Source organism: Plasmodium gallinaceum (assembly GCF_900005855.1).
Source record: "Plasmodium gallinaceum strain 8A genome assembly, contig: PGAL8A_v1_10, whole genome shotgun sequence".
Classification (NCBI taxonomy): domain Eukaryota; phylum Apicomplexa; class Aconoidasida; order Haemosporida; family Plasmodiidae; genus Plasmodium; species Plasmodium gallinaceum.
The window spans coordinates 584,241-608,067 of NW_021628239.1; the positions used below are offsets into that span (position 1 = coordinate 584,241).

Below are 23,827 nucleotides of genomic sequence, written 5' to 3' on the forward strand. Positions count from 1 at the left end.
GGAATTATAATAATTTAAAAAAAATTTAAAATGTTGCAAAAATATATAAATAAATACAAAAAAAGGTTTTAATTATTTTATTTGAACAAAAATTATGTATTAAAAATTGAATACATGTGCTATTATTTGTGCATAAATACATACATTCTTTAACAATAACATTATTATGAAATTTATATTAATTGAATTAATCTAATTATTATTCTATTTTAAAATAAAAAACAAAACACAATAATGGGAAATATTATTTACATTTTGTTATTTCAAAGGGATTCATAAAAATCTTTTAATAATTTAAGAAAAATTAGTACAAATTAATTTTAGTATAAAGTAGATTATTAAAAAGACCATTTATAGTATTTCTAAAATATTTTAACATTTTAACTTATATTTCAATTCTTTTGTACTATTAATATAAATTATTATTAGCTTTACAGTTGTAAAACTAATGTTTTACGAAATAATTAAAAAAAAAAAAAAAATAAAGAGGACAAAGTTAGTTTTCTAATTTCTTAATATTTATTTTTTTTTTTTTTTTTTTTTTTTTTTTTTATTAATGCATATATAAATAAAGATGCGTGATTAATTTCTCTTATTTTTATATCTAATTAAAATTTTAAACATAGAAGAAAATAATATATATATTTATAAAGAATAAATTATAAAATTAAAAGAAGTATCAAAATTACAGTAAATTTTTTCAAAAAATTAATGAAGTTGTTTAAGTAAAAATTTATTCTAATTTTAACATTTTTAAGAAAGTAATATACTTGAAAATTTCAAGGTTTTCATGTATCTAATATTTTTTATTAAAAAAACGAGTTAAAAACTCACAAAAAAAAAAAAAGAATGAAAAATTTATAAAAAATAATTCTATATAAAATTCATATTAAGAGAGTTTATTCATTATCATTAGAAAAAAAATATTAAGAATGAGTTAAAAAATTAAAACTAAAAAAAAAAAGATATTTGATAAATAAAAAAAAAAAAAACATGATTTATTATTTTAAAAGTAATTTTTTATAATATTTATATTGATAAGTTTTATACTTTTACTGTTTTTAATTTATTAATTTTTTTTTTCTATGAATATGTATACTGTTTGCAAAAGTTATTTTAAAAAGAAAAAAAAAATTTTTAATAGAAGAAAATACAAAAATTTTCAATTTATATATTAAGTACATATATATATATACATATATTTATATATATATATATACATATATACATATATATATATATATATGTATATATTAAAAAAATAGCAAACCACAAAATTTAATGATATATTGTTAAAAACTTATAAGAAATTTATAAAAAGTGTAAATTTTGGATTTAAATTTTTATTGTATTTTGGTCATTTTATGAACATACAAAAAAAAATATATGTATATATATATTTATATATTTATATATATTTATATATATGTATAATAATAAATAAATGATTATTAACATATATATATAATTTTTTTTTTTTTAAGAAATACTTTTAAGATTAAAAAGAAAAATTATATTTTATTGTTATATTTTTAAGAATTTTTTATAATAATTTTTTTTTTATATAATCTTATCTACAGTCACATCAGTGTTCTTATAATTGATACTTACAAAAATTTTTAAACATATATATAAGAAAAAAAATTTTTTTTTTTTCATTAGTTTAATTATTAACAGAATAGAGAAAAAAAAAAAAAAAAAAAAAAAAAAAAAAGGAAAGAACAATTTATTAAATTATTTACAAAAAAAAAAAAATAATAAATAAAAAAAAGAAATAAGAATAAAAATTGAGATAGGAGATTTTTTTAAACTTTTTAAAAATTTATATATAAATATATATTAATTAGTATATATTTTATAGCTTTTTTATTTTTATTTTTTTTTTTTTTTTTTAATTAATATCAAAACAAAAAAAAAAAAAAAAAATAAAATGGCTTCAATTGATCATAGTGTTCAGGACGAATTAGTGGATTATGAAGATGATGACAATATATTAGATAATAAGGATACAAAAGGAAGTTTAGAAAATAATATTTTAAATGATAGTAATAAAAATGTCAATGAGAATGGTGCAATGAGAGGTAGTTATGCAACAGTTCATACTGGAGGATTTAAAGATTTTTTTTTAAAACCAGAATTATTAAGAGCAATTAGTGAAAGTGGATTTGAACATCCTTCAGAAGTACAACAAGAGACTATTCCAGCTGCAATTACAGGTAACATACTTTTTCTGTATATATATATATATGTATATATATATGTTGATTAAAAAAAAAAAGAATAAAAAAATAAAATGTTTATGATAATATTGTATAATTTAATTTTTATAAAAAGAGTAATAAAAAAAAAGAGGTTATTTGATATATAAATTTATATTATGATTTATTTATGTTTTTTATTTTAATATTTTTAATTATATATATATATATATATATATATATATATATATATATATATATATATATATATATATATATATATATATATGTTTTTTTTTTTTTTTTTTTTTTTTTTCTTAGGTACTGATATATTATGTCAAGCAAAGAGTGGAATGGGAAAGACAGCTGTTTTTGTTTTATCGATTTTACAACAATTAGATACTAATGAAAATAAAGAAATAAAAGAAGAAAAAGAAATAAATAATATTAGAGCAAATGATAACAATAACATTAATGTTAGTGATGAATTGAAAAGTAATAATAAATCACAAAACAAATATGTTAGATGCTTAGGTTTAGCACATACTCGTGAATTAGCTTATCAAATTAAAAATGAATTTGATAGATTTAGTAAATACTTAAAAAATGTTCGATGTGAAGTGGTATATGGTGGTATATCTATGAGTAAACATATCAAATTATTTAAAGAAGAAAATATTCCTCATATTATTATTGGAACTCCTGGACGTATTCTAGCATTGATAAGAGAGAAATATTTAGTAACAGATAAGATCCAACATTTTGTTTTAGATGAATGTGATAAGTGTTTAGAAAAATTAGATATGAGAAGTGATGTTCAGAAAATATTTATATCTACTCCATTAAAAAAGCAAGTAATGTTTTTTTCTGCAACAATGGCAAAAGAAATGAGAGACGTTTGTAAAAAATTTTTACAAAATCCAGTGGAAATATTTATTGATGATGAAGCTAAATTAAAATTACATGGATTATTACAACATTACGTAAAACTTCAAGAAAAAGATAAAACGAGAAAATTAATAGAAATATTAGATGCATTAGAATTTAACCAAGTTATAATTTTTGTTAAATCTGTTACAAGAGCTATAACATTAGATAAATTATTAACAGAATGTAATTTTCCTTCTATAGCAATTCATGGTGGATTAGATCAACAGGAAAGAATTGAAAGATATGATAAATTTAAAAAATTTGAAAACAGAATATTAGTGTCAACAGATTTATTTGGTAGAGGTATAGATATAGAAAGAGTAAATATTGTAATAAATTATGATATGCCAGAAAATTCTGATTCTTATTTACATAGAGTTGGTAGAGCAGGTAGATTTGGAACGAAAGGATTAGCTATCACTTTTGTTTCATCTCAAGAAGATACTCTAGCATTAAATGAAGTTCAAACAAGATTTGAAGTTGCTATATCAGAAATGCCCAATAAAATAGATTGTAATGAATACATTAACCAATAAAAGAAAATTGAATTTTTTTATTTTAAAGTTTAATTTGTTAAAAAAAAAAAAAAAAAAAAAAAAAAAAAAAATACTAAGAAAAAACTTGAAATCAGGAAAAAATAAAATAAGATAAAAAAAAAGTAATAAAGTAATACGAAAAAAAAAAAAAATATATATACATATATATATATATATATATATATATATATATATAATAAAATATTTTTTAAAAAAAATTTTTTAAAAAAGTAATAATTATCATAAAGTTATATGTACTAATAAAAAAAATATATTATATAATAATGACTCGTTTTAAGACTATTATTTGATATATGTTCATAAAAAATGAAGAATGATATAATGCATATATATAACAAAACATATTTTATAAAAATAGTATTTAATATTGTTAATAAAAGAATAAAATAAAATAGTGTAAATGGTAACAATAAAATACTTCATGATTAAATATTTAATAAATGTACTTATAAAATGTTATGAATATATATATATATATATATATATATATATATATATGAGCATAACAGTTTGATTTTCTTTATAAAATGCTACAACTTATAAATATATTTAAAATATATAATATATTAATTTTTTATAAATAATTTTAAAATTATATATCATTACAGTTTAATGGAAATAAAATTGTAACCTCAGAAAAATTTCAAATAAACTTAATGAGAAATTTTACTAATAATATAATAAAATTAAGATTTTATTTCAGAATAATTATAAAAAAAAAGATTTTAGCTTTATATTAGTTATATAATTTTATTATAAAGAACTTTAAAAAAATTTTGGTAAGTAATATATAAATATAGAAATATTTATCCGTAAAATATTAAGAAATATTATATAGATATATACCTCTATGTAAGGAAAAAAAAATATTTAGGGTTAATTTTTTTTTTTTTTTTTTTAATTTAAAAATATTACATATAGTAAAAAATAAAATTAAGAATAATTTATATGATCATTTTTTCAAAATTATATATATATATATATATGTATATGTCACATATGCTCTTTTAAAGAGACAACACATAAAATTGTTTATAAAAGCATTAATAAAATATCTTAAAAAAAAATAAAAAGGTCAGTGTTAAAAGAATTAAATAAAACAGTTGTATATATTTTAAATATAATGATTATATATTTTTTTTTTTTAATTTAATAATAGTTGAAACAAATTATCAGTTTAAACCTTTATAACATTTTTTTATTTTTCATTTATAATAAAAATTTATTAGTAAAAAATGTGATTTTTAATATTATATATAGCATATTTTATTGCTTGTTTTAATATATATAAAATTACTTGTATTTAATGTCTTAAATTACTATTAATATTTTTAAAATTTTATTCTCATAGTATTACAAAAATTGTAAAATTGTTATTCCTCCTATTTGGACCAATATGATTATATTTGATGTAACTATATCTATATTATTTAGTATTATATTTTAAATTCATTTATTTTTCATTTAATTTTTTTTTTTATTGATATTATGATATATATATTAAAATTAAGAGTTTTATTTATATTTATATATACTTCATTTAAATTATAAGTTTGTGTTATTTAGCATTTCTAATTTATAAAAATAAAAAAATAAAAGTATGTTTTTTTATTAAAAAAAAATATAAAAAAAAGAATTTCATTACTAATTGAAATGGTAAAAGTGTTAAAAGTATATTATGTGAAATTTTATTTGTCTTCAGACAAAAAAAAAAAAATGTAAAAATTTTTTATTATTTCATTTATATGAATCTTAAGTTTTAAAGGTGTAATTATCGTCTATATATACTTTTTTTTTTTTTTTTTTTTTTTTTTTTTTTATTATATTTTAATACTAAATGTGATATATGAAAGTTTATTTATTATAAATAAAAAACTATTTAAAAGAAAAATAGATAAATTTTAATTATAAATTCCTCTTGATATATAATTTTATGTAAAACTTAATATCCTCATAATAAGTATTTTTTTTTTAAGTTTAAATAGTATATAAATAATGACTTTTAGAAAAGTATTTAAATATTATTACTTTGAGAATTTAAATATTTTTTTTTTAAAAAAGTTATTTTATTTAATTTTTAAAATTAAATAACACTACACCTTAAAAATAACATAAATTTCTTAAAATTAATACAATTTTAATTTTTCTTATGTAACATATATTTTAAGTATATTACATTTATCTATATACTTATGTATAAGATAATTAATTTTCCCTTTATTTTTTTTTTTTTTTGAATTTTCCTTTTGTTTACATAAATAAAACCTATTAATTTTACATATATTTCTGAAAATATATAAAATTCATATGTTATATAGTAATTCTACACTTATTTATTTTCTTTTTTTATAAAATAAAATCCGTGAATTATTTTAATGTGTTGAGTTGCATTTATTATATTTCTTATCCATAATTAATAGAGTTATTCACTCAAAATATATTACTTTAAAAAAAAAAAAAAGTAACAACGCTTTTTTATTTCTGTTAAATTCAATTCCAATTTATTATAGCCTATTTTATGTAAATTTTGAAAAGAAATATTTGAAATTATATAAAATAAATAAAAAATCTTTACATATTTTAGTATATGAAAAAATAAAAAGGAAAAAAAAAAAAAAAAAAAATTCATATAAAATAGGTATTGAATAGAAGTGAAAAATATTATATATATATATATATATATATGTATATTTTTTTTATTATGAAATTAAAATAATTACTGGGATTATTTAAATTTTTTTTACAATATTAATTTTTATTTTTTTTTTATAACGTTTTTTTTTTTTTTTTCTTACCTTAAATGCATGTTATAATAAAAAAAAAAATATATACATGTTAGTATATATATATATATATATATATATATATATATATATAATTATATAAAATATTAATGAAATTTTAAGAAGAAAAAGAAAAAAAATATAATTTTTTGTTAGTTTTTTTTTGTGTTAAATAAAGAAAAGAGCTTAAAAAAAAAAAAAAAATATATATATATATATATATATAATGTACCAATATTTAAATATTATTATAAAGAAATATAGCAATAAAAAAAAAGAAAAAATAAAAAAAAAACATAAAATAAGAAAAAAATATCAAAATGAAGTTTGGAAAAAATATTAGGAGAGAAATGCATAATCATGCGAATATGCATTATTTAAATTATAAACTTTTAAAAAAGTTAATAAAAAATATTAATAAAAGTACAAATGAAAAAGAAATTGAAAATGCTAAAAAATATAATGAAGAATTTGAAAATGTGTTACATTATGATTTAAAAATAATAGAGCAGACATTTCAAAATTTATTTAAAGAAATAATGAATATAAAAAATGAAATTGAAGAAAATTTTTCTGTAGGTATGATAGATGAAGATATGAAAATACAAAAAAAAAACATTTCTTTTGATAAGTTATTAAATATATTGAAAGAAAAAAATGTATCCAAAGAATTTTTTGATTTTTGTGTTCAATTAAGTTTATTATCAAACAAATGTAAAATAATAAGAACATATGTAATATATAATTATATAGGATTGATTAAAATATTAAAAAAAAAAAAGAAGCATTGTATTAATATTTTTCAAAATATAGGAATATCAGATATTATATCCATGTATTCATGGTGTTTATCAGACGAATTACCAAAATTAATTTCATCAGTTAACATTATATCGGATGAATTTATGCAAAAATTTAGTAATTCTCCTGTTACAATGGAAAAATATATTTGCCCAATTTGCTTATGTTTAATTCATGATCCTGTAACTTTAAATTCCTGTTTTCATTCATTTTGTTGGAGATGTTTAGCTACAGCGATTCAAAAATATTCTATTGATAGCTGTCCTTCATGTAGAACTAAAATTGTTTATGATAAAAATTCTATTAAAATTGATGGAATATTAAGTCAATTTTTAGAAAAACATTTTGTAAATATAGAAGATAATAGAGAAAAAGAAGAGGAAGAAAATAATAAAATCGAAAATAATTTCACATCTGAATTCTATTATTGTGATGAAAATAAGACTTGTGTATTAAAAAATATAAATAGTGATAATTATGATTTTTATGATGAAAGCATTGATGAAAAAAAAAAAAAAACAGATTTTAAAAGAGAAGAATTGTCTAAAAAAATGAAAAAAACTAATGATAAAATAATAAAAAGTAGTTTATATAATTATGATTTAGTAAAACAAAAAAGATATAGTAGTATTTCGTCAAACGATGACAACACTTATTTAGAAGAAAAAGAAAATTCTTTTATCAATAATGAAAAGCTAGAGGGTTATTATTTCATTGAAGAAAACTCCATTAATTTAAAATATGATGATGACTTAGTTGATAATTCTGAAAATTTAAACAAGTATTTATCGGTTTTGAATAAAGATGATTTAAACGTAATAGATGACAAAGAAAAAGAAAGTGATTATAGCGATGAATTTCATAATGATATCACTCATAAAATAGATTATAATAATTTAAAAATTAAGAATGAAGATAACTATAATATTATAAATAATGTAATTAGTTATACTCTTAATTAAATATCCTATGTAATATATGTATATATATATATATATATATATATATATAATTTTTTTTTTTTTTTGCATATATTATTCTTTTAGTTATTTTTTTTTAATTATTATCAATTCTTTAAACCAAGTTTTTGTAACTATAATTAGAACACAAATTATGCTTTATTTCAAAATTATAGAAAAAAAAAACTTAAATTATTTATTTATTTTTTTTAACAATAAAATTTGATTAAAAGACCTTTTAAATTATTTAAAAATTTTTTTTTTAATGATATAATATAAAATATATAAAGAAAATTATCAAAAATAAATATGATTTGTAAATTTTCCATCAATTTAAATTTGGATTGAATCTTATATATATATATATATATATATATATATGTATTAACAATTTTTAATATTTATTTTATTTTTTATTTTGAACCACAATTATTTAGCTTTTTCATTCTTTTTTTTTTTTTTTTTTTTTTTTCTTTTTTAAATATATTTTTTATTAATTTAATATTTATTATGTATTACAATTTTATTTCATATATTTTTCTATAAAACTGTACAAATAATATTACAAAAAAAAAAAAAAAAATAATATAAAAATATATTTTATAATGCACTAATCTTAAATATTGTAAGAGAAAAAAAAAAACAAATGAAAAAACACATACGTATGCGTGCAAAATAGAAAAATACTTTTCATTGTTTTTATTTTTGCATTTATTTTTTTGCAATTTTTGAACATTTTAAAGAATTGGAAAAAGTTTAATTTTTTTTTGTTAGATAATTATTAGGATATATTAATAAATAGGAAAAAAAAAAAAAAAAAAAAAAAATATTTCTTTTATTTAATTAGACAAATTAACTAGTTTTTTATATTCTTAATCTTTGACAGAAATACTCTTTAATATGAACATATAATTACTTTTTCTAATCACTAACAATTATACATCTAAATGTGTATTAATATTTTATAAAAAAAAAAAATATTTTCTCTTTTTATACAAAGTTAAAAATATAAGGAAATAATATTATTTAGCTTTAATTTTTTTTTATTTAAAAAAAATTGAAATGTTTGAACAAAATATGTTCGTATGTATATGAATATTATATATTTGCACAAATGAAAACACTACTAAGAAAAATAACAAAATAAAAATATAATTTATAAAGATTTAAAATAACTAATGAAAAGGTGTTATATTGTAAAAAAAAAAAACAGATAAAAAACAGATTAAAAAAACAGATAAAAAAAAGTTCATTTCTTAGATTCTTGGTTTAAAAAGTCTTCACATCAAAGTGCACAAATGAAAATAACAAATAAAGTCAATTTTTAATGAAATTTAAAAAAAAAGAAAAAAAAAAATATATATATATATATATAAAAGAACAAATGTATCATATAAAAATATGAAATATACAGGAGAATAATGATAATTTTTTTTTTATATATAAAGAAATTTGCACCGATTAAAATAAATAAAACGTATACTTTTAATTAATCTATATTTTTATATTGAATATTAAAATACCAATATATATATTTCAGTATGTTAAAAAAAGTGAAATGTCATTTTAAAAAAATAATTAGAATGAAATCAAGTGAAGATGATGATAATGATAAAAAAGGAAAATCTGTAAAATATGAGGATGACGATAATAGTATGCTAAAATCAGAAAAAACATCAATTAGAAAAATAAGAGCTTTATTATATGAAGAGTCTATTAATTTTAGTGAAAATAATACTTATTATAAAAGTACAAATATTCACAATTATAATAATATAAATGCTTACTTCGATTATATTAAAAAGTCTAAATATGCCAGAACTTACGAACAAGAAAATATTTATAATGAAGCTTTAAATTTATATAATAATAGAAATTTATATAAAAAAAAAAGATATCTTAATAATTTTTATGCAAATATAAGAAGAAATTTACATAAGAATGAATTTTTTGGAGATGATAATGAATATATAGAAGAAGATCAGAAAGAAGAAAATGCTAGTGATTTAATTGAAAGAACGTTAAATCAGAATATTTATAAAGTAAGAAAGAGAGAACAAAGTGTTTTGTTTTGTGAAAAATATAAAGAATTATTTACTGAAGATAAAACTAATTTGAAAAATGTTAATGAAATACATAATAGGAGAAAAACATGTAAAAGAAATCCCAAAGAAAAAGTAAAAAATACTAATCTGTTAAATGATATAAAAGAATTAAATAGTTTTAGTGATGCAAATACTTTTAATGAAAAGGATGAAAATTTCTTAGAAAAATTAATAAAGTTACAATATACACCTGAACAAATATCACAATTGAGCGATTTATTTGAGAATCCAAAAACATTAAAAAGTGTAAATGTTAAAATATTAAAATGGTTGAATAATCAATTGAATAATGGTTATTGGTTGGAAAGATTTTCTTTATTTTTATTAGGTTTAACTATAGCTATAGGTGTAGGTAATATTGAAACTATATGGTTCTTAATGTCTACTTGGCATGGTGTTATTTTTATATTGCCATATATACTTTGTTATGTTTTTGTTTGTCATCCTATTTTATCGTTTGAATTATATGTAGGGCAACTAGTTAGAACATCTTCTCCTTTCGTATTTTATAGATTATTAAAGCAGTCAGCTTCTGTTGGTTTTCTTATGGTTTTAACATGTCTAATAAATAGTTATATAAATAGTTATAGAACAGCAGCAGAATATTTTATATATTTAATAAATTCTTTTAAAAAAGAGCTACCTTGGAAATTAAATAGTAAAGAAATTGATTTTTGTACGAGTTTTAAAAATGATTTTGTAAATTGTCATAAATATAGACCATTATGTTTATTTTCTATGTCTACTTCGTCATGTGTACCTAATAATTTAGGAAAAGCATTTTTAATTTATCAACATAAATTTTTTCCAAAAAATGAATTATATAATTCTTTATTAAGCATAAATAAAGATAATTCTTATATAAATATTTTTTCTAAAGGAGATTCTTATATAGATAAAGATACATTATTTTTCTTATTTGTTTGTAACTTTTTGGTTACTATTTTTCAGTTATTTGGTTTGACGAATTTTGCTTTTTGTTCAGCTCTTGTTCTTTTGTTAATAGGTTTTTTATCCATTACTCAATTTGCCACCATGTTTAATCTTAGTGGTGCAACACAGGCATATTCTCATGTTTTAAGTTAAATTAACAAAAAAATATGATAAAAAAAAAAAAAAAAGGAGAAAGTATATGTTATATATTTATATTTATTTATTTATAGAATCATGGGAAATTTCTTATATATATACTTATTCATCATTATGGTCTCAATGTGTTTCTTTCGCTCTTTATGAGTTATCAATTGGAATAGGAATTTATTCTTCTTTAGCAACCAAATCTAGGTACAATATATATATATCTATATATATAGGAACGAAATCATTTTATTAATGTAATTATTTTTTTAATATAAATTATTTTATTTTTTTTAGAATAGGAACAAATTTAGCTTTTGATGGGTATGCTATTACTATATGGAATTCAATAATTTCTGCACTGATGTTTTTTTCAGCAGGTTTTTTTAAATTCTAAAAAGAGAGAGAATTAAAAAATATATATAAATAACAATGGATTTTTTTTTTTTTTTTTTTTTTTTTTTTCTAGTTGCTGTTATTGGTTTTATATCAAAAAGTTTAAATTCCAACTTTGTTGATATTTTAGATTATTCAAGAAAAGATTGCTCTTTTGTTCTATTTCCTGTTGGATTTACTTATTTAAAAAAAATGGAAGTAAAAAAAAAAAATATATATATATACACCTAAATATTTATTAGTATAAAAATTTTAATAGACAATTTCAAATATAAAAAAAGATAAAAAAAAAAAATAATTTATTAAATTAATAAAATGATAATTTAACATTTCTAAAACAATAGAAATTTTTAAAAATTAAATAAAATAAAAGAAATATCTATCAATAATTTTTTAAATATATATATGTATATATTTATAGAAAACTTTATGTATGTTATACTATGGTTCATATGCAGTTTTATCATGCGCTTCTTTGGCTATACAATATGAAGTTTTAGTGATGACTATAAAAGATTTTAAATTTTCCAAAAATAAAAAAAAAAGAACGATTATTTTAACTTTATCTATATTTTTTTTCTTAGCTTCTTTTTTTATATCAAACGTTGATGCTAAAAATGTTATTTGGTTTTTAACTTTTACTATTTCAGAAAATGGTAGAGTTTTTGTTGCTCTTTTAATTTGTATCATTTTAGGATGGTTATATAATACACAAGCTCAATTTCAAGCATTAACAACTGCATGTAAAAAAAAATTTATTCTATAATAATTACCTTTTAAAAATATTAATATTTTTTCAAATCATGAATATTTACATATGGATATTTTAAATCACAAAAAAGAAAAATATTCATTTAATTTTAAGAAATATATATTTTATATTTCAAATTATTAAAGGTAATATGAATTATTTTATTTTTATATCATTTTATTTTTATTTAATAGGTGTTTTATCATTTAATATAACCTTTTGGATACTTAACTTAACTGCTAGTATTCTATTCAATTATTTAGATTATCATATTTATGTTTTAAACATATGTAGATTAATTATATTTATAGTAAGTACTATAGTAGCACTATTAGTTCTAAAAGTAGAAGTTCATTTAAATAGAAATGAATTGGAATTTTTTTATAATAATCTTACTTTTAAGGTAAAAGAAGATACAATTATAATAATATGTGATTTAAATAATGATTTATATAATTAATAAAATAATTTTTCAAGTTTCTTTATTATATGTATATATATGCTTTTTTTTTTTTTTTAAGGATATACTTTATACATTATATTTAGGAAATATTGAAAGTTTAAGAAAAGAGTTACAACGAATTATAAGTGGGAATGTATATATTGGAAACATTTCAATGTTTTGGTCTATTTGTATAAAGTATATTGCAACATCTATATTACTTTCTGCTTTTATTGAATTTGCTGATGGAGTATTTTATAGTAGTGAAGTAAAAGAAAAAATTAAAGTAATACCTAAAGGATGGGTTTTTTTTTCTATCTGTTTTTGGATATTTACGTTCCTCCTTTTATCAATTTTTCCTTTTTTTACTAACGTAATTTATATTATTTATATATATATATACTAATATATTTATATATTTATATATTTATATATTTATAATTAATATATTTTTTTTTTTAATCAGTTATTTGAAAAGTATTGTGCTCCGGATGATTATTTTATAGATTTTTCGTTACTTCCTTCTAAACCTTTAAAAGAAATACAGAACTTTAATATACTCTCTTATTTTTATGAATTTAAAAATTCTAATAAAAAAAAAAGAAAGAAAAAAAAAAAAGACAAATTTTCATTGACTAGAAATAATTAAACACGTGTAATATTTTAAGACAATTGTAATAATTGCAAAATTATAATTTTTTTTTTTTCTTTTTATTAATTATAATTTTTCTAAAAATAATAGAATAAATTTTCTTAAAAGAAAAAGAAATATATATATTTTTTTTTTAAATATTTAAATTCTCATTTTTTAGTATTTAATAATTTATTTTATTGTATTATTTTTATTTTATTTTATTTTATTTTTTTTTATTTCTTTCTTTGTTGTATATTGATTAAAAAATTACTCCTTTTTCTTATGTATGCATTAACTCTATAAATACAATTTAAATGATTTTTTTTTTTTTTTTTTTCTTTTTATGTTTTATTTGGTATATTTATTACTTGTTTAATCTTTTGTTATAAAGGAAGTTAAAATTTTTTTTTTAAAAAGATTCAAAATTCTTCTTTATGTTACTAAAAATTTTTTAATGGAAAATTTAAAAAATAAATGGTTATGTTTTGTTTAGTTAAATAGCTTTTATTTTCTCCACATTTCTCACTATAATAATGAAAAACTGTTATCTAAATACAAGAAAAAATAATTATTAATAAACAAAAGAAATAAATAATATATATGTTATTCAATAAATTAGTATATATTATGAAAAAATAAACTTAAATTATTCTGATAAAGATTTAAAAAATAAAAATTATATGAATAACTATGCTTAAATAATTATTTTTTTCACATATATAAAATGCTTAACAACTATATCTCTGAAGTGTCTATAAGGTGACTTTTAAATTTTAATATAACTTTTTTTTTTTTTAGATCAAAAAATTAATAATGATATTTTGGTAATTTTTATTTTTTACCAGAGCTAACTAAATTATTTATTCATAAGAATATTCTTTTTTAATTAATATCTATTTCATTTTTTAAATATAAATTGATTCTTTTTATAGAATTCACATAAAATATTGAGATGTTTTACAATTTTTAAGTAAGATATTTTATTTTTGTATTTATATAATTACATATGTTAATAAACATATTACAGTTCACATGTATGTAACTATATAAATATCATTTTTTTTTTTTTTTTTTTTAATATAATTCTCATTTTTAAATTTTAAGATATAAATCATTTCCTTTGGTTGTGATCTAAATTTTTTTCATTATATTTTATATAATTTTTTTCTTATTTGTTTTTTGCTTTTTTTTTTTTTTATTTATAGAGATTCAACATGTAATTAAACGTAAACTGTGAATTTATTTTAAATTTATGCTACATATAGTTGATGTATTCATTTGCTTTTTCCTAATATAAAGATATTTTTCTAAATAATTTTACTTATAAAATATTGAATTTAATAAGTTATTAGTTATTTTAAAAGATAATAAAATAGAATAGGTCTAACAACAAAAATATATTTTCCTAATTTTTTATTGTATAACATTATAGAAATGTACACATGCATCATTATTTTTATTTTTTTTTTTAATTATTTAATTCTCGTTTTTTTTATATTAGTTTCATCTGTTGTGTGAACATATACTTTTTTACTTTTTCTTTTTTTTTTTATATTATCATCATAATGTTTAATTGTAAAATGTTACAAATTTGTGTGTGAAAAGACAAAAAAAAAAAAAGCTTACATTTTTTTTTAAAACTATCTATACATGAACATGTACATATATATATGTATTTTTTGACAATTGAAAATTTATGTGAAAAATTGAAATAAGATATTCTTTATGAAAAAAAATTCACCTTTTAATTAAAATATAAGGAAATAACAGCTATAAATTAAAAGGAAACAAGTAAAATGAGAAATAAAAATATGAATCTAAATATTATAATAAAAGCTAGTTTTCCTAGATTAAACAGCGAAAAAAAAAAAAAAAAAAAAAATGCAAAAATATCATCTAAACCCAAATCAGAAAAAGAGAATTCAGATAAAAAAAAAATAAAAAATATAAAAAAAAAAGAAAATTTTTTAAGTAATAAATTAATTATAAGTACCTCTTTATTATCTTATGATAAAAGAAAAAACATAAAGTTATTTAATGATTCCTTTAATAAGAAAAAAGTAACTTCAAAAAAAAGTTTCCCAGAAAAAGATAAATATAGAAAAATTTACACAAAAAGACAATTTTCAAATAAATCTAATAATTTGAATAAATTTTCTGCGAAAAGTATATTAAATATTAACATTCCAAAAAATTCCAAAAAAAAAAATATAGGTAATATTCTTGGAAGTAAATTAATAAAATCAAGCATAAAAATAGTTGATACTACTAATAAAAAAAGAAATTTTTCAAGTAACCTTCAAAAAAATACTCAAAAAAAAAATAAATATATTTCATCAGATTTAAAAATAATCTTAAATAAAAGAAATTACAAATTAAAAAAAGGAGTTGCGCAATTAGAAAAACCATTAAAAAAAAAAAAAAATAAAATAAAAAACTTTATTACATTAAAAAAAAATTTAAACACAATGGAAGATAAGGAAAATCAAGGAGATAACTCACACAACGGAAACGAAAAAAAGGAAGTAGATGATCAAATCGAATTAAAAGAAGATAAAGAAATGAACATAAAAAATGATAAAGAAGTAAAAGACACAAAGGATCAAGAAATGAATATGAAAAAAGATGAAAAAATGGATACAATAAAAAATGAAAAAATGGATACAATAAAAAATGAAAAAATGAATACGACAAAAGATGAAAAAATGAATACGACAAAAAATGAAAAAATGGACACGACAAAAGATCAGGAAACAAATGTTGAAAAAAATAAAAATGTAATTGCACAAGATGTTGAAAAAAACAATAAAGAAAAAAAAGAAAAATTAATTCAAGATAAAATTTCAAAAAATTATGCATTAAATTATAGTAATTCATGTATACATAAATCAGAAAATTTAGAATATTATTTTTCAGAAGGGACTTATGAACCTTCGAACGATATTTTTAATGAGAACTATCAAAAGGTCACAAATACTTTATTGCCTGGGTATACAATAACAGCTTGTGAAGATATATACCAGGTTAATAAGGATGATACAATTTCAGATATTCGTGACTTAAAGAAAAGTGGGGAATATATTTATAAAAGTTATTTTCCAACACATAAATTTATTCCTCATTTAAATAATAATCCTGTAAAAGAAGCATATTATTTAAGAAATCATGAAGTACTATATAATTATTTATATACATCATCTGATTTAACACGTGGCAGTTTACATGAGCAAAGCAATATGGTTGTTGCATATCCATATGGTGTTCCATTTATTGATATTAAAAAAAAATAAATTAAAAAAAAAGATGATTTAAATTAATAAGAATATATATTTAATAATATAAATCAGTTTATTTTCTTTAACAATGTATGAATTAATTTTTAAATTGCATTAAAATCTTTTTATTTGTATACTTTAATGGAATTTTTTTTTTGCTTCTTTTTAGATAATTTAAAGAAATTTTTTAGTACATTTATATAGTATAGCTATATTTTCATTATTAAATTTTTATTTGAAATTTGTCCTTCATTTAATAATTTCCTTTATTATTTTTTTCTATTTTTTATAAAAAAAAATTTATGTATATATATAATATTTTCTGAATGCTTTTTTTAGTATTAAAATTTTTAATATTGCACATATATATTTTAAGAAGTTATCTTTTTTTTTTTTTTTTGTACATACATAAATCTACATACATTAATGTATATAATAGTGTTAATTTTTTTTCTTAAAAGCAAAACCATTATAGACTTAAGAAGTTAATGTCATTATGTAAATAAAAAATAAAAATACATATATATATATATATATATTAATATAAATACTCTTAAAATATATTATTATTTATAAATTGCATTGAATTAAAAATTAAGTTGAAATATTTAAATGTAATATTATATTCTATAATTTCCTTATAATTTTCAAAATAATACATAAATTTTGAGAAATTTTTTAAATTTATTATTTTTTTTTTTTTTTCATATATTAAAACAAAAGTAGAAAGAAATATAAAATCTTAAAATACTTTAAATATAAAAGGGTAGTTTCTATCATCTAGCATAACAATTGAAAAATATATTATAACATTTTATATATTGAAAATGTATTTTAAAGCCTTTTATGAAAATTTTAAGGATGAGTTTATTTACCTAAGAAAAGAAGATGATACTTTACCTGATATGTTAACATGTGAAAAATCAAATACAATGGTTTTTTTTATTTGAAAAAAAAAAAAAAAATAAAATAAATATATAAAAATATTAATATTTGTTTAATAATTTTTTATGTATATATAATTGTTTATTTTAAGGAAAATGATACAATAGTTAGAAGAATTCCTGGTACTATATTAAAGAGAGTAGAAGAACAAAATATAGAATATACAAAAAAAAATAATATTGATATAAAATTAGAAAAATTAAGAGAGTTATTTAAAAATGCACACAAACATACTTATGAAATGCTGAAATGTGATTTAGATGAAAAATATTGGAATTTTTTATTATCTTATCATATTGATAAGGATATAAAAATTATAAATAATTTATGGTTATTTAATGAATATTATTTTTACCGTTACCTGAATTGTGCATATGATTTTGAAAATAGTAATTATGATTTTTTTGAATCTGAAAAAAATGATGCTATAAATTGCAATAAAGATATAATAGAAGAAATATGTTCTTGTGCCAAAAAATTAATTGAAATGTATAATAAAAATCCTGATAAAAAAATATTTTCTATTTTTTTTTTTTTTTCTTTATGGTCTAATCAATTTGATTTAAGTTGGAATCCAACTAAAAATAAGAATGAACAACACAAAAGTGATGAAAAAGACATAAAAAAAAAAACGTTAAGAGAAAAAAAATTTTATTTTAGTACAGAAAATATTGATAAATTGTATAATAGCTTCTTTTTAGAAAATATATTATGCAATGATATAGATAATATTCATAAAGATATTACTACACAAGTAATATATATATAAATATATGAAAAAAACTATTAAATATTCATATATATAAATATATATTTATTTATTATTTTTAAGAAAAGAAAGAGGTTCGATATTGTTTTGGATAACATGGGTGTAGAATTGATAACAGATTTTTGTCTTTTATATTTTTTAACAAATTATTTTGATGAAATAACTATTCATGTGAAGAAGTTCCCATTATTTGTATCGGACACTATGACTAAAGATATTCATTACTCTCTAAATATTTTATGTGGCGATAATAAAGTAAAAAAGAAAAAAAAAAAAAAAAATGAGAAAAAGTTTATTTTTATAATTGTAACTCAATTCTTTATTTTATTAAATTATTAATAATTATTTCTTATCTCATTTTTTTTATTTATATTTTTTTATTATGTACCACTATTTTATGTATATTTTTATTTTTATCGTTATTAAATTATAATTTAATAATAAATTCATTTCTTTTTTTTTTTTTTGTTAAAGTATCCTAATACAGTTTTCATGGCCAATAAATGGAAGCAATTGATAGAAACTAAGAAATGGGTTATAAGGGTAATAAAATAAAAAAAAAAAATAATTAAAAAGTATACATATAATTAAAGTTTTTTTTTTTTTTTTTTTACTTTTAAAAAAATTTGTTTTTGAAAACATATTTAAAAATAAAAGGATGATATATATTGGAATATACCATTACCATATTGGATAATATCTAAAAGTTTGTTAGAAGAATTAAAAAAAAGTTCTTTTGTATGTTTTAAAGGGGATGCAAATTATAGAAGATGTTTAGGAGATTTAAACTTTGATTTCTCATTACCTCACAAAGATGTTTTAAACTATTTTCCTTTAAAAGTAATCGCTTTAAGGTGTTTAAAATCACCATTAGGGTAAACTATAAAGAATATACATATATATATATACACATATATGCATGTATAAAACTATTTGAATTTTTTCTTTTTTTCCATTTCTTAGTTGTGGTATTAATAAAAACATTGTTGAAAAATTAAATAAAAGTAGTGATGATTGGAGTAACTACGGAGAGTAAAAAATAAAAAAAATAAAATTTATATATTTAAATCATATAAATATATATTTATTTATTTATTTATTTTTTTTTTTATGTAATTTTATTTTATTGAGTAATTTATTATTATATGTTATTTTATTTCATAATTTTTTTTAGATATGCTATTTTACAATATTATTCACCGGAATAGTTGATATTTTGTAAAATTTTAAAAGATAATATTCAATTTTCTTCATAAATGATGTAACCAACATAAAAAATTAATTTATCACAAAGTATAAATTCATATTTATAATTTATATTTATTTAGAATAATATTTCTAATTTTAATTAAAAATCTTTTTAAATATAAATAAAAAGATTTATTTTTTTCATAATTTATAATTATTTATATATTTACTTTTTTTTTTTTTTTTTTTTTTTTTTAATAATGAAACCCCATGTTAATTAAAAAAAAAAAAACATACATTAAAGAAAAATTAAGTCTTTTAAAAGTTATTTATATTTATTAAAAAATGAATAAAAATGTTTTTAATCCTTTGGTATTAATAAAACATTAGAAAAACATTCTATTGCCTTTTTCTCTCCAATTACTCCTAATTTTTCATGTGTCTTACCTATGATATTAGTTTATAAAGTATGTTTTATTGTATGTTTTTTTTTTATTTTTTATTTTAATAATATTCTTTTCTTTTTACTTTTTTTTTATATTACTATTTTATAATATCTTACCTTTAATACTAATTTGTGATTCGTCAATACTTAACAGAGAAGATATATTTTTTATTATTTGATTTTTAATAAGGAATATTTTGGGTACTTCTGCTATTACATTAATATCTATATTTCCAATCTTATAATTTTTTTTATGTAATAATAGTCTAGTATATCTTAAAAAAGAGGAAGAATTTTTATCTTTATTTTTTTCATTTTTATCAGAAAACAACGTTCCTATATCAAAATAATTTAAGCCACCCAATATAGAATCAACTAATGAATGAAATATTATATCACCATCACTGTGAGCTAAAACACAAATATTGGGTATTTTAACACCACCAATTGTCAGCTTTTTAAAATTTTGTCCATCTTTTAATTCAGTATATATATTTTTATATATTTCATTATTTTCATCACAAACTTTTATTTGGTGAATGTCATATCCTTGACCAATTCTTATACCATTATAAAATATTTCTAATTTTTTTTTTTTATATGTATTTTTTTTAAATGTTGGATTTAAAAACAAATAATTAAAGATATTTTTTTTTATATAATTTTTTTCTTCCGATAATTTTAATAAAATGAAATATATAAGTATAATATATGTATATATTTTTAAAAACATTATATACTTAAATAAAAAAAAAAAAATATATATATATTGGAAAAGTTAAAATATAAGAAAAATGCCAAAAAAAAAATAATATATAAAAAAGAAAAAAAAATAAATTTTATATAAATGTTATGAAAATTAATACAAAAAAATATATTAAATTATAATTAAAAAAAAAAAAAAAAATAAGAAAAAATATTAAGAGAATATACTTAAAGTTTTTCAAATTATATAGTGGTAAAAAAAGAGAAAAAAAAAACTATAAAATATTGACATATTTATTAAAAAAAAAAAAAAAAAAAAAAAAAGAAATATAATTTCATTTTATAATATCTGCTTATAAAAATTGACATATATACAGAAAAAAGGAAAATTGATTTTACATATTAACATATATTTATTTATTATTTATATATTAGGAAAAAATAAATAAAAATTTGTTTTGTTAAAATAAATATTTTTATAAACTCTTTGAATAAATGTCAAAGTATAGGGTTCCATTACCACCTTATAATTTTAAAAGTAAAATACAAAAAATAGATGAAGAATTTTTGAAGACTGAAAATTTTAAGAGAATAAATAATCGGAAAAACAATGAAATCAGGGATATGTGTAATTCTATATATATATATATATATATATATATATATATATATATATATATATATATATATATATAATATTTAAATAAAATTATATATATTTATATTGTATATATATATATATATATATATATATTTTCATAGTTATAAAATTAGGAGAAGATGGTTATTCAGATGCTTCATGTTTTTACTCATTAGGAAATACTAAGATTTTATGTTTAATGTAAATTTTTAATCTTAATATATTAAATATTATTTAATTTGAATAAAAAATTTCAGATATATATATTAATATACATTCATATTAATTTTTTTTTTTATTCCTATTTGGAAGATATGGGCCTAAACCTGATTCAAAGAATGCAACTTATAATAAAGGAAAAGTTTTTTTAGATATCAAAAGTTTGAATATGAACACATATGGATCTAATGAAAAAGTATTTTTATTTTTGTTTTTTACTTTTATAATCTAAATCTATTTTGTATAATTCATATTTCTGAATAATTCAGTTCTTAATACATGCTAATATCTTTTTTTTTTTTTTTTTTTACAAGAGTGATGATGATATAAAAAGTTTATTAATTGAATGCATTTCAAATATTATTATTTTAGACAAATATCCACACTGTTCTATTTATATTAAATGTTTAATAATTCAAAGTGATGGAGGTAACTTAAAAAAAAAAAAAAAAATCATAATATATATTTTTATTTATTATTATTATTAATATTTATATATAAATTTATAAATATTTTATTGAATTTTTTAATTATTTAAGGATGTTTAAGTGCTGCATTAACATGTATATCCCTTGCATTAATTAAGGCGCAAATACAAATGCATGATATGATTATATCTATAAATATAGTATTTAAAAAAAAAAAAAAAAAAAATTATAATAATAAAAACATATTTATATATATTTTTTAATGAATTTCCTTATATGAAAAATAAAAGTAATAATTTAATATTTCATTTTTTTTTTTTTTTTTTAAAGCATTCTATAATTTGTCCCAAAACGAATAGAGTTTATCATCTTGTTGATTTGGATGGATTAGTAGAAATAGAAAAAATAATAAATTTTTAACTTTTTTTTTTTAAGTTATATATAAATATTTTAAATTAAAAATAAATATTTATTTTTACAGGAAGAAAAATATTATAGAAGTAAATATGAAATGAATGAAATAACATTAGGCATATGTTTAAATTTAAGGACAGTTTGTTTTTTCCATGGTTCAGGGAATTTTTTTAATAGCAAAACATTAGAAGAAGTAAAATAAAATTAATAATTAAAATATAAATTAACTTTTTTATTAGATACAAAAAAAAAAAAATGATTTTATTATTTATGTTTATTTTTCTCTTAGATTATTAGCTACGCTGAATGTGCTTGTAGATCTTTAGGTTATGAAATAAAAAAAATTTTAAAAAATTATATTTTAAAAAAATAGGAATATATTTTCATAAATTAATTAATACCTTTTCTGTTAATAGTAAAAAAAAAAAAAAAAAAAAAAAAAAAAAAAAAGAAATGATTTATTTTTTGAGAATATAAATTCAAAAACTTTCTTTTTCTTTCATTGCTGCTATTTTTTTTATGAAACTATAGAATGTGTAATTTGTTTAGATATCCCTAATAATATATATATTTTGTGAAATATATTATTTGCATTTTTTTTGTAATTTAAAAACTTTTCCCATTTAATTTTTTAATGTATTTATTTAAATTATCAGATACATAAGCATTTTTGTTTTTCTTTTTTTTTTTTTAATTAAAAAATAAATCTCGCTTTTTTATTAAAACATTTTAATAAAAAAAATTTTCATCACTTATTTTAAAATAATATTTTTTTAAATATTTAAAGAAAAATAAAAAACATTCCTTTTTAATTAATTACAACTTAATATACTTTCTAAAAATGTGTTAAAGATACACAAATAAAAATTATTAAAGAAAAATAAAAAAAAAAAATTAGATAATGAAATATTTAAATTATAATTTATTTTTAAAAAAATCTATAAATGAACATTCATTTTTAGAAATGATAAAAAAAAAGATTTTGATGTTACATTTATTTATTTTTAGTATATTATTTGTGTGTAAATATTAAAAAAAAAAAAAAATTGTAGCGTGATAAAAATTTAATTAATTGAAAAGCTTAAAAATCGGCTTTCTTTACATTTTTTTTTAGAATCTAATTTAGCTTTTTTTTTTTTTTTTTTTTTTTTTTTTTTTTTTTTTTT

The 23,827-nt window shown here is 16.5% G+C and overlaps 7 protein-coding genes across 7 annotated transcripts; 6 read left to right on the forward strand and 1 right to left on the reverse strand.

Annotated features, from left to right (window-relative positions):
• Positions 1–1,930: 1,930 nt before the first annotated feature.
• PGAL8A_00015200 (ATP-dependent RNA helicase UAP56, putative) lies at positions 1,931–3,664 on the forward strand (the record flags this gene model as incomplete). Its single annotated transcript, XM_028671553.1, has 2 exons — positions 1,931–2,216; positions 2,520–3,664. 2 exons carry the CDS (start codon positions 1,931–1,933, stop codon positions 3,662–3,664), a joined length of 1,431 nt encoding a protein of 476 aa, XP_028528194.1.
• A 3,124-nt stretch (positions 3,665–6,788) lies between these two features.
• Positions 6,789–8,231, forward strand: PGAL8A_00015300 (RING zinc finger protein, putative; the record flags this gene model as incomplete). The annotated part of the gene is made up of 1 exon (XM_028671554.1): positions 6,789–8,231. One exon carries the CDS (start codon positions 6,789–6,791, stop codon positions 8,229–8,231), a length of 1,443 nt encoding a protein of 480 aa, XP_028528195.1.
• Positions 8,232–9,811: 1,580 nt separating this feature from the next.
• On the forward strand, positions 9,812–13,648 carry PGAL8A_00015400 (transporter, putative; the record flags this gene model as incomplete). Its single annotated transcript, XM_028671556.1, has 8 exons — positions 9,812–11,414; positions 11,497–11,617; positions 11,708–11,790; positions 11,880–12,004; positions 12,228–12,549; positions 12,752–12,960; positions 13,079–13,372; positions 13,466–13,648. The coding sequence occupies 8 exons, from the start codon at positions 9,812–9,814 to the stop codon at positions 13,646–13,648; spliced, it is 2,940 nt and encodes a 979-aa protein (XP_028528196.1).
• A 1,781-nt stretch (positions 13,649–15,429) lies between these two features.
• On the forward strand, positions 15,430–16,923 carry PGAL8A_00015500 (conserved Plasmodium protein, unknown function; the record flags this gene model as incomplete). Its single annotated transcript, XM_028671557.1, has 1 exon — positions 15,430–16,923. The coding sequence occupies one exon, from the start codon at positions 15,430–15,432 to the stop codon at positions 16,921–16,923; it is 1,494 nt and encodes a 497-aa protein (XP_028528197.1).
• An 812-nt stretch (positions 16,924–17,735) lies between these two features.
• PGAL8A_00015600 (conserved protein, unknown function) lies at positions 17,736–19,830 on the forward strand (the record flags this gene model as incomplete). Its single annotated transcript, XM_028671558.1, has 7 exons — positions 17,736–17,843; positions 17,945–18,607; positions 18,686–18,877; positions 19,097–19,165; positions 19,280–19,497; positions 19,586–19,654; positions 19,797–19,830. The coding sequence occupies 7 exons, from the start codon at positions 17,736–17,738 to the stop codon at positions 19,828–19,830; spliced, it is 1,353 nt and encodes a 450-aa protein (XP_028528198.1).
• A 341-nt stretch (positions 19,831–20,171) lies between these two features.
• IspF (2C-methyl-D-erythritol 2,4-cyclodiphosphate synthase, putative) lies at positions 20,172–20,988 on the reverse strand (the record flags this gene model as incomplete). Its single annotated transcript, XM_028671559.1, has 2 exons — positions 20,172–20,257; positions 20,373–20,988. The coding sequence occupies 2 exons, from the start codon at positions 20,986–20,988 to the stop codon at positions 20,172–20,174; spliced, it is 702 nt and encodes a 233-aa protein (XP_028528199.1).
• Positions 20,989–21,455: 467 nt separating this feature from the next.
• PGAL8A_00015800 (3'exoribonuclease, putative) lies at positions 21,456–23,034 on the forward strand (the record flags this gene model as incomplete). The annotated part of the gene is made up of 8 exons (XM_028671560.1): positions 21,456–21,588; positions 21,723–21,801; positions 21,913–22,015; positions 22,134–22,248; positions 22,359–22,447; positions 22,578–22,637; positions 22,729–22,854; positions 22,951–23,034. 8 exons carry the CDS (start codon positions 21,456–21,458, stop codon positions 23,032–23,034), a joined length of 789 nt encoding a protein of 262 aa, XP_028528200.1.
• Positions 23,035–23,827: the final 793 nt, after the last annotated feature.